A 14874-nucleotide genomic window follows, 5' to 3' on the forward strand; every position below is an offset into this window, starting at 1 on the left:
TCACCCCAAAGAGGAGCCCTGTACCCCTTAGCAGTCGCTCTCCATCCCTCCCTCCTCCCTTTCCTGAGCGCTAGGCAACCGTGAATCTACTTTCTGGCTTTATGGATTGGCTGCTCTGGATATTCCATAGAAATGGAATCCTAGGAAACTGAACTCATAAATATCCAGGATCAGGATTGGGACTGAATTCTCTAGTTTCCAAGTCTAGAACTCTTTCCAGTCCTTATCTGAACCACCTCTTTGTAGAACGAGTGGAACTTGAACCTGGAGAAACTGCTAGAATGGCTTTCCCTCCCATTATCGCTTCTTAAATTCTTTCCCTTGGCCGCCTCCCCTGGTGGAACTTTAGTCATGAAAAATGCTTCTCCTTTGAAACTGAGCTTGTTCTCGGTAATTAACTCGCACGAGGACTCATGTCCTAGGAGTGTCGCCGTCCTGGCAGCTGCTTGCATTCTTGTGCTTTAGTTTCCTCTGCTCTCAGAGCAAGGCTTTGGCCTGGATTCGCACACCCGGGACATCTGGACTCTAGGAGGGAGGGAACCAGATTCAATCAGAGCATCCTTCCCTCTGTTTCAGCAGTCATTTCATAAAGCCACGTCTGAATGTGGAAGGCCTAGTTTACCACCTGCTCTGCTTCCTTCTTTTTCCCTCTAGGCTTAATCTTGTCCCTTTGTGATTTCTTTTTCTCCTCAAGACTATCCTTGATGTCCTTATCTCACCTGGATGAAGAATATTCTTCTATTGGGGTAGAGTGGTGACAAACAGCCTGTGATCCGCTGACTCGTCAGCTCCCGAAGGAAGGCTCTGGCCTTTGGAAGTTACTTCTCTCCCAGGACCTAGCATTTGGTGGAACCTCCACACCTGTTGCACCCCTCCACACCTGTTCTAGGTTTAGCTCTCTCCTTGCAGCACTCCCCACCTCCCAAACCAATTTTACTCAGACTCCAAAGGAAGAAACGCTGGGTCTTTTAAACCATACAGCTACCATCAGTGTAATCAGTAAAAATGCATCCTCTCTGCAGTAGTTGTGACCACAGTATTCAACTACTAATGAAATGAGCACTGTTTTCATTTAGCATCTGTAACCTCTGAAACACAAGTTAATCATTTTAGAGATGAGACCAGCTTTTTCCCCATCTGAGTTTGTGTTCAGTATCATCTCATCCTTCTCCTCCCCTGACCTTGATTACTCTGAAGCCTTCGGTGACAGTGCAGAATGTGACACACATGTGGCACAACATGGCCACACAGGTGGCCCAGGTGCAGCGTGTCTCATCGCATTGTTTGGCTCCGATGCGCATGGGGCCATGCCCTGTAGCAGCTCCATGCACAGCCTGTTTGTGGCAGGAGAGGGCATGGGATAAGCAGAGGAGGGAGGCGTGCCCCTGCCCTCAAGGAGCTTACTGTCCTCAGGGTGGGTGTGTGAATGTTAGTCTTGAAAACACTCTAAAATAAATTATGCTCATTACCAGAGAAAGGCAGGATGGATGGCTTCCTGGAAGAGGAGGGTTTGCAGCAGGGCGTTGACGCCTGGGAGTGCTTGAGTGGGGAGTGGGCAACACAGTACCTTAGAGTCAACCAGTTCTGATTTGAGGCCCCAGCTCTGCCTATTATGTGACCTTAAGCAAGTTACTTAAACCTGAAGTCAGAGAACAAACTCTTGTGAGAACTGAAACCTTGTATAGTTCTTGGCACAGAGGAAGCTCCATAAATCATGTTTCGCTTTCAGGTGAGAGATGGGAAAGAATTTTTTAAAATGGGAAAATAGCTTATATTTGGGGGCAGTGGAAGAAGAGCATGCCGAGGGATTAGGGGAAGGGAAATATAGAGGCTTTGGGGGGGGTATAGTGCCTGTTTTTACCTCTTAAGCAATGATACTCATCTTTTTCTTTTTTGCGGTACGCGGGCCTCTCACTGTCGTGGCCTCTCCCGTTGTGGAGCACAGGCTCCGGACGCGCAGGCTCAGCGGCCATGGCTCACAGGCCCAGCCGCTCCGTTGCATGTGGGATCCTCCCGGACCGGGGCACGAACCCGTGTACCCTGCATCGGCAGGCGGATTCTCAACCACTGTGCCACCAGGGAAGCCCGATATTCATCTTTTTCCAAAGAAATATGAATCAGTCTTCTCTTTGCCCTGCAGAGCACTGTCCTTGTCTCCCATTGTAGTCTGGTTTGTTTGTCAGTCCCTGGCTCTCTGAGTCCCAGCTGTGCCTGTTAACATGTTTCTCTGTATCCAGGAATGCTCCCACACCAGCCCACTGCTGCCCAGCGGTTGGAACGCTGTATAACACCAACACACTTGAGGCTTTCAAGGCTGCAGATAAGAAGCTACTTCTGGAACAAGCAGCAAACGAGGTTAGCTGGGAAACATAAGGTACCTGTCATATTTTCCATGGTCCCACAGGCATGATGCCTCTGATCCTGAGGTGCATGAGTCTGTTATAGAAGCTAGTATATAGCCAGTGTTCAAGCGTAACTGGGCTTCTGCGTTGACGGGAAGGTCAGGGGGGAGGCAGCGAGGCTCTCGCCTGGGGATAGGCTGGAAGGTCAGTGCAGGGCAGGGTGTGAAGGCTCTGCTGCTGATCTCTAGTTAGCATTTTGAAGCAGCTTGACCTCTCTCTGTGAGCTCTGTTCCTGTGTCTGAATGCATTTGGGTTCTCTGTTCTTCACGCCCCTTGAAGAGGCTTTCTGGTTCTGAGCACTGCAATGCTGTCATAACTGATCATGCAGTCTCTCCAGGGTCCTCAGGGCTGAACCTACATGGCTCCGTCTCATTTAAAGGCTCCCTGTGGCCTGGCCTCTGTGGCCCTGTGGCCTTTCTGTCCTGTCACTCTTGCCCTCGCTGTCTTTGATCCAGTCATAGCAAATCACTTAGAATTCCTTCCTTCACCACTTTTTGTTCTCTCCTCTCTCCTTGGGACATGATGTTCTCTCTGCCTGGAATGTCTTTCTTTTACTTCTTCACGTCTGAGTTAGTGTGAGGAATACATGAGGGGCAGTTTATCCCAGCCCCTCTAACACCACTTAGTCGATGGTCTTCACACTAGTCTTAGAAAAGAGTCTGATTTATGTGAGGGTCGTGGTCAGAGAGGGAAGTCTCCTGCCTTTGGCCTGAGGAGGCAGTCCTTCCCGTCCCCTGGGATGGGTGACCATGGTTGATTGACTTGGCCTGCGGCTCGACTGCTCCTGGGCTCCTGCTTTGGCTGCACATGTCAAAGGCCGACTCCAAAGAGGTGGGTCAGGTCTTAGGCCATCATCGAAAAAAGCACGTTGCTCCCCACAGGAATCCTATCCTCATCCCTCATCCGAGGCTCAGCTTCCCGCAACCCCCAGCAGTTCCTGCCCCACCCTGGTTTTTCAGAAGCGGGGCCTCCTCTCCTGTGGTCCAGCTCCTCCAAGGTTATTATTTCAATAGCAGGAACTTCTCTTTCCTTGTTTCCCTCTTCCACTCACATGTGGGCAATGGCTCTTATTGACACAACTGTTTGTCTTGCTTAGTGACACAAAGTTTAGCAACTAGTCTTCACTACTAAAACATCTTGCAATCAGCAGCCGCTGACCAGGACCAGCTTCTGCTTCCAGTCACAGTCCGTGCTGAGTATCCATACTCTTGATTTTTTTTCTTCTTCAGGGAAAGATAATCCCAAATAAGACTTTTAAGAAATCCCTGTACATAGTTCAGATCACTGCCTCCGGAGCACCTCCCTGGCTCCTTTCCCTCCCGTGTCCTTAGCTGAGGTCAGGGCTCCTCCCAGGAACTGTCCCCCCTCCTGTGAGGGCACCTGCTGCCTAGTGGTGTACAGACATTGACGCCTGGCTCTCTCACAGCCTGTTAGCTTCTTGAGGGTTGGGACTGTGTCTCCTATTTCTGTAGCCCCGATGTGCTTGCTCTGTAGTTGAGAATAAGTAAATATTTGTTGAAGGAAGTAACGAAGCCGTAAACAGGCTGGTTGCCTCCTCTGATGCTGAGCCCCACTGAGAGGAGGCTTCTGGGTTCTCTGACTTTCCTCAGTCTGCAGGGAGTGGGGCTGGGGGAGAGGCAGTGTGAAGGGGGCAGAGTGAGTGGTGACGCACATCACTGCCCATGATGAGTGGTGCTGGGCCTGCGGGCAGGAAGGACTTGCTGCTGGGCAGCTCCACGTGTGTCTGGGAGGGAGGAGGCCCTGGCACCTGCTTTGATGCTTTTCCTTCTTCTGGCAGATCTGGGAATCCATCAGATCGGGGGCTGCTCTTGACAACCCTGTCCTCCTCAACAAGTTCCTCCTCTTGACATTTGCGGTAAGTCCACGGACTCGGCTGCATCTAGACTGCAGACTGCCCTGGCCAAGCCCAGTGCGCCAGTGGGTCAGTCTGCTCTCTTCTCCCTGAAGCTTTTCCCTTGTGTTAGTCAAGTCATGGCTGTTAAAGAAATGCTCTGTTAGTGGCCAGATGGTGCTGGCCCTTACCACTGATGCAAAATTAATTCATTCTTACTGATTGTACTGGTGGTTGTTGCCTGACTCTCATCATTTAGGATGTGACAGAGTCGGGTTCCAGACCACAGTTCATCATTGCTAATGTCTTTGTTAAGTTCAGCGCTGCAGAGCTCAGTTGCTGGGTCCATCGACTCGAGGAACAAGTAACGACTCAGGGATCTTAGCCATCCCCAGGTGGCTTCTAGATGAGAGGGGATCACCCTACATAGCTTGTCCACACAACTGTGTCTTTTTAAGAAAGAAAAATATTTTTTGCAAGTGAAACCTAATTAAAGTGAACCTTAAGGGTAGCCTTGAAGAGGAGAAAAAAATCACATTCGGGTAATATCTGCTGCCTAGGGAAGCAGGGAAAGGATCTGGTCGTGGTGATGGGGAAAGTGGGAGGAAGGTAAGGGCCGATTGTAGAAGTACCAGCTACATGCACACATGCACACGTGTGTGTGTATATACACATATATGCATACATGTGTGTATCCATATATCTACATATAAAACTAATTTATCCTTTATAATTATGTTGACAATATAATATTCTGTCAAGTGTATGTTCTTTAGACTCGGGTATGTCTAGGTTGTTGTCAGTCTTCACTATTATAAAAAAATGTTACAGTGAACAACGTCGGCCACGCTGATTTTCTTTTCCTCTTTATTTCTTTATAATACATTTTTTGGGGTGGGCATGTAAACGTACTGATGTTGACACGTATTAAGTGTGTTGGCTGTTTCACCCCAGGTTCATCCGTTTTGGATATTAACCCTCTTCCCTACATTTTTCTTCCTTTTTTCGTTTGCCAGTTATAGGTCTTGCCTTCTTCGTCCCCCACGAACTAGTCCTCCATTTCTAACTCATGCTGCCTCTCTGATGTACCGCCCAAGGCAAAGGAGAGAGAGACAGGGTCCACACTGGAAGTGATACCCCGGGGGGCCATCTACAAGGAGCACATTTTCCAACAAGTTAAAATGCTTTCTGTGTGATAGTGGCGAGATAGAAAAAGGTTCAAATTCTTCAGGGGATTACTAGGCCCAATTTGGCATTAGTAATTTGTAAATTTGAGTAATTTTGTAAGCTCAGTACTAGGATAAATATAAGCAGTGCTAATTAAAGACTTTGGTTTTCTTACTTTAACATCAATACATTTTCTGTACCAAGAATTCTAGTTAGTATAATCTAATTGACAATTTGCATTTAACTGAGAAAATAGTCTTAGCTCCCACTTAAAGTTTTAAGGCATTTCCCAGAGTCATTATGTGCATTGGCCCTGTTGCCCTTTCTACTGAGCATTCTTAGCCTGACTTTAAAAAAATTAAAAGTCTCTGTCTTAAAAAATCATCAGACACAAAGGGCTTTATGTTTAATGTAATCCAGATCCTTTGTATCCCCAAATAATTCTAAGAAATTTCAAGCCTTTTGACTTCTGAAGATGACTTGATGAAGCTTCTTAGAAACTGTGAAGTCCTTCATCTTGAATTGTTTAACCTTTTACTAAAGATCAATTATGACAAATCATTTAAATACAAAGAAGAGAGAATAATCTCTGGAGGTGTTTTCTGCTTTCCTTTCTACTCTTTTTAGGACTCAAAGGTACAGACACTTTATTAAAATTTCAGTTTGCTTTGCTGTTGTTAAAGGGAATTTGTTTTTAGTTGATCAATTAGTGGGCAGAATTAAAGACTGTGGAAACTATAATTACTAGACTTTTTCATCTGGACACACGTTTATGTGTAAGTTTATATTTAAAAAGTCATCTAGTATGACTCCATTTACTAGAAAAGCCCAGAACAGGCAAATCCATAGAGACAGAAAACAGACTAGGAGTTTCCGGGGGATGAGAGTGAGGTGAATGAAGAGTTTTCTATGAATGGTATTTCTAACTAATAAACCAATGGGGAGCTTCTGCTGTTGGGGTTTCTTTTTGGGGTGATGAATATGTTCTGAAATTGGTGGGGATAGTGATACAACCTTGTCACTGTAGTAGAAAACCACTCGTACGCTTTAACGTGGCGCCTTTCATGGTACGTGAATTATATCTCAATGAAAAGTCTTCAACCAGCCATCCCCTCTTTATTCTTAGCAAGATTCGAGAGGAAATATTAAGTAGCCAAATAAACTGCATAGTGGTCAGTGGTAACGGACTGGCGGGGAAGCTGTCAGATACCCACATAACCATGGAGTCCTCCCATGTGAGTGACTCAGGCCACACCTGGTGTAGGAATTCAGAGGCGAGAGCGTTTGACCTGAGTGGGAATGGCATCTAGAACAGCCTCACAGGTCACTGCCCCTTCATCACCTCCCCTGGTCGGGGGCAGCCACATACACCCCTGAAGATGTGACCTCTTATATCATCGATGCTCCTTAGCTTGTGGAAGCTCTCCTGTGACTCATACAGCTGATCATGTACTTACTTTATCTCTGCTCCCTGCAGAGACTGAGCTGCCCGAGGGCTGGACTGGGTTTTATTCATCTTCTTATTGTCAGAGTGTCTAACATTTTGCCTTGTACACAGCAAGTGCTTAGTCGTTGACTTGAATTTCACCAACATGGCGTTTCTGAAAACGGCATTATATTATCTAAGGCATATATAGTTAGGAATAGAACATTGTAATAACTTTAATAGCATGCTTAGTTCATTCAGTTGTGAAAAGAGTGGTAACTGTTTGGAGGTCGTACCTCCACAGATGGTGTATGTGTGGAACCGTGGACAGGAGCCTAAGTATTGGAAGTAGAATTCTGCTCTCCTCGCTGCCACTTAGTATCTTTGTTTTGTTCAAGCTTTTTCACCCCTCTGTAAGCTTCAGTTTCCTGTCTATAAAATGGGACAATAACGGTTACCTCCCAGGGTGATTTTGTGTATTAAACAATGATGCCGACAATGTCAATTACTTACTGAATACTTCCTGTTAGCAAGTGGCCTATAAAATATATTATGTCTATCATGATATATTAGTGTGTGGTGTGTGGGAATATTTTGGATGAACACAGAGTTTCCATATCCTATCATGAGTTCTGCTGGAGATGAGAATTTCTGACAAGCTGGTTGTATCTTGCGTGCGTTAAAGTTTTCTGTCTTACGTAGCTACTGGGAAGTTAAATTAATAGGTGCATTTCAGTTTAACCATTGGCGCTGTTCTGATACATTATATTGCTTCTTCTAGGATCTAAAGAAGTACCACTTCTACTATTGGTTTTGCTCCCCCGCTCTCTGCCTTCCAGAGAGTATACCCCTCATTCGGGGGCCAGTGGGCTTGGATCAAAGGTTCTCACCAGCACAGGTATCAACAAATAAAATGCGGGTAAAACTGGGTTTAACGTGCATGAATAGTTTATCTAGCTCATTCTAAAGACACGCTGGCACTCGTCTGGCTGAACAGGTGGTTCCTGTGGAATCCTCCAAAGCTGGTACTGGAAGCAGACTTACCTGCACAGTGTCTGTAAGCGTATTTTGAAGAGTGAGCAGCGCTCCTCCAGGTTCTCAGCAACATTGGTTGAAATGCTAAAAGCAGTAGGGAGGCATTACAGAAACATTTTGAAAGACTGCAGGAATTTGCCAAAGTGTGGTCTCCACTCTCAGTGTGGGGATCATGAGGCAATATACTTTGGGGAGAGAGTCTTTGAAACCAAATAGAAGATCTCCTTCCTTTGCGCCAAGTTGCAGAGCTTCTACATTAAGAACAGTACATGCAGAGCTAGTCTTTGCAGTTGAAGAAAGATAATAAGGTCATTAGAGATGGTTTCCAGAAGAGCAATGAAAATAATCAGGTTGGTAGAACACAGACCCTCACCCCCCAAATTCTGATTGTTGTTGAGGCAAAGATTGAGTGGCAAGGTGACTTGAATTCATGAAGCGCGACATTCGCTGAAACCCTGAATTCCGAAGCCAGGGAGCAGCCCTTATTAATTAAAAATAATAGTAAGCTCAGTTACTAAGACAAGTCAAAGGTTATGGTTTTGTGGAATTAATTTTCTAAGGAGAAATGTAAGTGGGAGTAAAAGAGTATTCCTAGGGATTGACTGGTGATGGGTTTGAGGTTTCTTTTAATGGGGACAAAAATGTTCTCAAGTTATTGGGGTGATGGTTGCAAATTCCTGTGAACATGCTAAAAACAACATTGAATTGTGCACCGTGAATGAGTCAGTTGTATTGTAAGTGAAGTAAGCATGTGTCAATAAAGCTGTTAAAAATTATAGAAAGGGTCAAGGAAAAATTCATCTGTGGTAGATTCATGCTTGGCTGTCACAGGAGAGATAACGTTCGGCTACCTCTCTAAACCTTTGTGGTGACAACTTAGGGAACCGGGAGCCATCCTGCTGTCCCATACAATGTCCCTTTGTGCCCCTGTCTGAGACACTTCACCATGCACGTGGAAAGCATCATATAAAAGTGAGGTGGTACGATTTGGGGCACTCTTACGTTTGTTTGCTGCAAAAGTGTGATCAGTCATTTACAGTCTTCTGGCTTGAAAGTAATACCTTTTATTTTATGTTAATTTTTAGCTCAGAACTAGATGTGTAATTGTCTAGAGAATAACTCAGTGTTTCCTGTTTTCAGATTCAAGCCCTTGAACGAGCATATGATGATCTTTGTCAAACAGAAGGAGTCCCAGCACTGCCTTACTTCTTAATCAAGTATGATGAGACCATGGTGCTGGTTTCCTTGCTTAAACACTACAGTGATTTCTTCCAAGGTCAGAGGACCAAGGTCAGAGAAACTTTGAGTATCATTTTATTATCCATTAAGAAAATCTGATGTTCATGTTATGATAGACCACTGCAAAATTTGTACTCGTTTAGGTTTCTTAAGCCCTGCAAAGAACGTTTCAGAACATTTCTTTATCTTTACCCTCTTCCACCCCTGCAGTTCCCAGATCAGCTCCTCCGCCAGATTTTCTTAGCTCTGTGACACCTCAGAGTAATTTTGGATTCCTCGCTTCCTCTTAGTGGTAAAGTTATTTCTGTTTTTCTTCCTGATACATTTTGTATCTATATTTTCATTTATTGCCAGAGCTACCATGCTAGTTCAGGTCCCGGTCCTCTCACTGCTGGACAGTGAGAGTCTCTTGCTTCCCCGTGGGAAGGATCTCCCTCAGACCCCTCACGTTCCCTGTGTCGTTCACGGATCAAGAGTCCACGGTGTCTTCCTTCTGCCTCCAAACCACCTTGCCTGCCTCATCTTCCACTGTTTTCCTCACAAACCATTGCTCCAGCTAAGATTCGCTGTTTTCCACCAGACATGCCCCCTGAGCAAATACACCTAGAACTTTTCCTCCATCTCTCTTTGTCCTCGTGTTGTTATCATCTTCCTGAAAGAGGTCCTGCCTGTGTGGATTCTAAGAAACTCTCTCCCTTGCTGAAACCCTGCCTCCACGGTGAGGCCTTCTCATGGTGTGGCAGGTGTGACCTGTCCCCTCTGACCTCACTGCCCTTGCCCCCCGACCTCCCCCTTGCCTGCTCCACTCACTCGCTTGCATACAGTGCCTTTTGTGCTGTTAGGCTGTAGGCTCTCAGAGGGCAAGGACCAAGTCTGACGTATCCGTGTCAGCGTGGTGGCCAGCCCTTGTCCCAGGCCCTGAATACAATTCTTTTGAATGAGGGAAAGAGTACTGTGTGTTTTCGACGTGATGAGATACATAGTAAGGTGTCTTAGCTGTATCAGACACTGAAAGTTAAAAATAAAAAAATTCGTGATGAGTATTATGCAGTTTTGAAATTAAGTGGGAGAATTTCAGTCGCTGTGTAGATGTATCAGAGCTGAGAAGAGACAGGCCTCTCCCTGGCGCCCTGACTCTTAGCCTGAACTTCAGATACCTTTTTGTAAGTACACTTTTTTTCTCAAACACATTAGCGTTTTGTTTTTCAGAGGGAGCCCTATTTAAATTGATGACTGAGGACTGGATTTTTATTAAAATTCTCCCCCCCACCACCACCCCAGGCATGTTCACGGAACAGTAGCTAAATTAGTAGCCGCGAGACCAACCATTGATGATTTGAAGCCCAGTCGAAGGCGAGGCCGTGTTGTGACGGCAGGCGGGGCGAAACGGCCTGGGTGTCAAAGCAGCTGGATTTCACGTTGTGTGTGGTGAATGCGTGGTCCTCCCCAGAGGGCAGCTCTACTGAAATAACAGTTTGCAGAGCACGTGACAGTTTAAAAGGGGCTTTCATGTACTGGATCGCGTAATAACTTGGTGAAATAGGTATTCTCAGTATCTGCATTTTCTGTTTGACAAAATGAGACTCAGAGTCACACGGCCGAATTGTCTCATTCCAAAGCCTTTGCACTTTCTTCCATTCCATTCTCATGTCATTGGGGGAGAGGCGGTCCCTGCTTGACATTTGGAATCAAATAAGCCTGGCTTTGATACCCAGCATTGCCACCTAGTAGCTCCGTGAGCTTGGTGATTTTGCACACCCTTTCTTCACCTGGGTCTACCTGTTCTGTGGTGCTAATCCTACCTCCTACGCGGCTGCTGAAGGAGAAACGTGATGATGTGGATAAAATGCCGGCATAATAGCAGGTGCTCACTTTCTTTCTTTCTCAGCAGCAGCCAGTTTTTTGTTGTTGTTGTTGTTGTTTTTGCGGTACGCGGGCCTCTCACTGTTGTGGCCTCTCCCTTTGCGGAGCACAGGCTCTGGACGCGCAGGCTCAGCGGCCATGGCTCACGGGCCCAGCCGCTCCGCGGCACGTGGGATCCTCCCGGACCGGGGCACGAACCTACGTCCCCTGCATCGGCAGGCGGACTCTCAACCACTGCGCCACCAGGGAAGCCCTATCAGCAGCAGCCAGTTTTTAACGACTGGACGACTCTCTGGAGTCTCCGTTGAAGCGGTCTTGGCGTGTTCGCCAGGGCCCCGACCTGGAGGCCAGCCACTGGCCAACACAGACACAGATCCTTCGCTTGGCTAAGGTTGATCTCAGGAAAGCCTGGCATGGCTCAGCGCATATACCGAGCACCTCCTATGAGCCAGAAATTATGAAATATGATTATACCTGTTCTTGCCTTCTAGGGGGAGATGAAACATTGACTTGTGGAAAGTTAACTAGAAACTCAAATCACGGAAGAGAAGTGCCAACGAAATAATACGGATGATACTTTTGGTTGTTTATCTGTGCATCTGTGCCCAGTCTTGTAGACAGGATCACCAGAAGCTGTGCAGATTGGTGGGCTCTTAGGAGTTTCATGGCCTCCTGGCAGACCTCCCTTCTGTGGTCCTGAATGTCCCATCCATTCCCCACACTGCTGCCCAAACGCATTTTCTAACACAGAAATTGCATTGTGTCACTCTTCTACTTAAAACCCTTCTGTGGTTCCTGTTGACTTCAAGATAAAGTTAGAAATATTAGCATTCAATGCCTCCTCAAACCTGGCGCCTGCCTATCCCTCTAGCCTTACCTTCTGATGCTCCCCAAGATGCATCCTATGCTGTGGCTGCAACTGTGACCTCCAGACGCCCCTAATCCCCCCATCTTCCCCCCATCTTCCCACCTTCAGTCACGCCTGTCCGTTGTCCTTCCTGCACCTGGCTAATGCCTCACCCCACCCCCTTTCCGGTTCATCACCCCTGGGAAGCGCTGGCGGATTCCTTGTACTGTTTGGTATCCCTCCTCTGTGTCCTGGTAGCAGCCTCTCTCCTGGCAGTGACTGGGCTCGCGTGTAATCTTGGTTTGCTGCTTGTCTGCCTTGCCCGTATCACCGACCAGCCCGTGAGCAGTGTTAGCACAGAGACCGTGTTATACCCCACAGCACATCCTCTGCATTTAGTGTAATGCCAGACACTTAATGGGCACGTGATGTGTGCATGTAGAGAGGAGAGAGTTCCTTGTGGACAGGCAGGATCACTTGTGGACTTGAGCAGAGCACTGAAGAAATGATTTCTGTGAAACCTACGTATCACTTCACTTGAGGTCACTCCGGCCTTTATGGCATGGATCTTGTTCATTTGCTTTCACATAATTCCAGTTGCTCTTTCGTGTTCCTTGAGTCATGAAGTTTCTTTGAGATTTTTTATCCTGTTCTTCCACAAATAGGCATTGTTTTCAGTGTGAGCCCCTGCAGTTGTGCTCTGGCTTCATATATTATTTCCTGCCTCCTCTTACCAGGACTTTGACTCCCGAGAAGCCACTGTTCCTCTGTGAGCCCTGCTGTCCTCACGGAAAGCTGGAGAACTGTTGGAATCCCTCCAGGTTTCTCTCTTTTCAGTTTGTTTTCTCTTCTGGGGGAGTCTGGTGCCCACGACCCTAGTGACCACATTCTCCAGCCTGAACCTCCTCTGGACCCCCAGACTGCAGTATCCAGCCCCCTGCTGCCTTCTCCAGCTCCTCGAATTCAGTATCTCCAAGCTGAATTCATGATCTTCGCCCAAGTCTGGCCCTCTTCTGGGCATCGCTGTCTTGATGACACCGTCATCCGTCCAGTCCCGAGAGCCAGAAATCTGGGCAGCTTGCTAGACACCTCTCCGTTTTTACCACCTCCGTGTCCCATAGATTTCGTGTCCTAAACTTCTGTCGGTCTGCCGCCTTTGCGTTTCTTCTGCCACCACCCCGATCTGAGCTTCATGGTCTTTTGTCTGCTTTCCTGCAGTTCCTCCTAATGGGGCTCCTTGTGCTGCTTAGGCCTCCCCCCAGTCCATCCCCATATCACCCCAGGCAGTCCTCTGAAAAGCAAATCTGATCGTGTCACTCTCAGAATGAAGCATAGCAATGCCTTCTCTCCCGTGCTCTAAGAATAGACACCTCATTCCTTCCCGTGGCGTACAGGACTCTGCGTGGCCTGGCCCCTGTGTGGATCCAGCCCCAAGTCCTTCTGTGCTCCCCTCAGAGGTGCTGGGTGCCCTCCTGCTGCAGGGCTTTTGCACGTGCCTTTTGCCCAGAACTCCTGTCTCCTTTCTCTTCTGCCTCTTCTCTCCCCACCTCCACACCTCCCCTTTGCCCAGTGAAGTGTTCACTCTTTCTTCAGATTGAAACTTACTCATGATTCCTTGGGGACTCCCTCCCTGACCACTGTAAAGAGGTTTATGCTGCCCATGATGGGTTCTCATAGTGCTGTGTGGCTCCTCTTTGTAATATTTAGCACAATGGTATTTGTACATTTTCTTGAGTGGCCTTTGATCTTCTTCTCCCATGTCAGCGTAAGCTCCATGAGGGCAGGTATCCTGTCTGATTTTTCACCATTGCATCTACAGCCCATGGTATCATGTCTGGCGTGTAAATACAAAGGGGGACTGAGGGCGTGAGTGTATGAGTTGTGAGGGTTGGAGCTCACACATGTGAAATACCTGGGTCAGTGCCCCTTACATAGGAGGCCTTCCGCAAGCGGTAGGTTACTCCTAATAGGGCTCATTATAAGTGTTCTGTTTCATATGGTCTTCTGATTCAGGCTGTGTTGCTTATGAAGGCGTTTCCAAATTGTCTATGCACCTAAAGTCAATATGTAGCATGAGTCGTAGACGTGCTTGGTGGTCTGACAGGAGACAGAGTGTGGGGGAGGTGTGTGATCTGCTGTGGGTAATTTAGAGCAGTAATTCTTAATTTGAGGAAGGGATGATGGTCAAACGTATAACCTCTGAGAATTTGGTGGAAGCAATCATCCTTGCCCACCAAAAAATAAGCATCTAATATCTAACGTCAGGGGATCCACAGAACACTGAAACGCATTCCTGGATCCTCTCTGGGTCCCTGACTTAGAGAAACCTGAAGGGAAGGACAGGAGTTAGCCTGCCCTGGTGGGGAGAGAAGGCTGTGGGATTGCTGAGATCTGGAGGTGGGTGGCCCATCTCTGTTCCCAGCCAGAGCTGGGACCTTTGCATCTGGAGGTACTGCCTGTTCAGGTCCGGAGCCCCAGCTCGCTGGGAGGGAGCGGGTGCCTGTCCCTGAAGAGGGCGCACTGTCCACTCAGTCAGCAGCGGCTGCTGTTACCACGTTCTGAGTTCTGACTGTGTGTCCAGCACAGAGCTGGTCACTCACACGTGGTATCAGTAATCCTTCCAACACCCTGCAGAGTGAGTAGTATTGTTCTTATTTTATAGGTGAGGAGAATGGAAATGAGGCTGGGGAATGGCGGCCCCTTCACATGTGAATTATCTTACCTCCTATAGTCAGAATGCTTCCCACAGTGGGAAAAAGAGCATCCACGTTTTTCTCAGTAGCTCACAGCACGACATGACAGCGTAGGAAGGGCAGATGTTGGGTCCACCTGCGACCTCGTGGGCTGTGACCTCTGAGTCTCAGTTTCCTCCCCCTCTTCCTCATAAGATGGTTGTGAGAATTAAGAGATGATGGATATAAACAGGATTTGTTAGGTTTTACTCACATGTTATAATATTTCTCATTGTATTTGCTTAGAATACATTTGTCACTTTTCATTTTCAAAGGAAAATGATTTTCTGTGGACTGACCTCCATCTCCCG

General features: G+C 47.2%; 1 protein-coding gene across 11 annotated transcripts in view; it reads left to right on the forward strand.

Moving 5' to 3' along the window:
* The window catches only part of ATG7 (autophagy related 7), a 237188-nt gene that overhangs the window by 22009 nt on the left and 200305 nt on the right, over positions 1-14874 (forward strand). For 8 of the 11 annotated variants that reach the window (XM_067755465.1, XM_067755472.1, XM_067755470.1 and 5 more), the window contains exons 4-7: positions 2238-2355; positions 4201-4278; positions 7629-7745; positions 9023-9172. In XM_067755465.1, the coding sequence (XP_067611566.1) occupies positions 2238-2355; positions 4201-4278; positions 7629-7745; positions 9023-9172 (463 nt within the window). Of the gene's footprint in view, positions 1-2237; positions 2375-4200; positions 4279-7628; positions 7746-9022; positions 9173-14874 lie in introns of all 11 variants that reach the window. The other 3 variants (XM_067755473.1, XM_067755471.1, XM_067755476.1) reach the window with 3 other exon arrangements.

This window comes from Pseudorca crassidens, chromosome 10 (assembly GCF_039906515.1).
Source record: "Pseudorca crassidens isolate mPseCra1 chromosome 10, mPseCra1.hap1, whole genome shotgun sequence".
NCBI classification, from domain to species: domain Eukaryota; kingdom Metazoa; phylum Chordata; class Mammalia; order Artiodactyla; family Delphinidae; genus Pseudorca; species Pseudorca crassidens.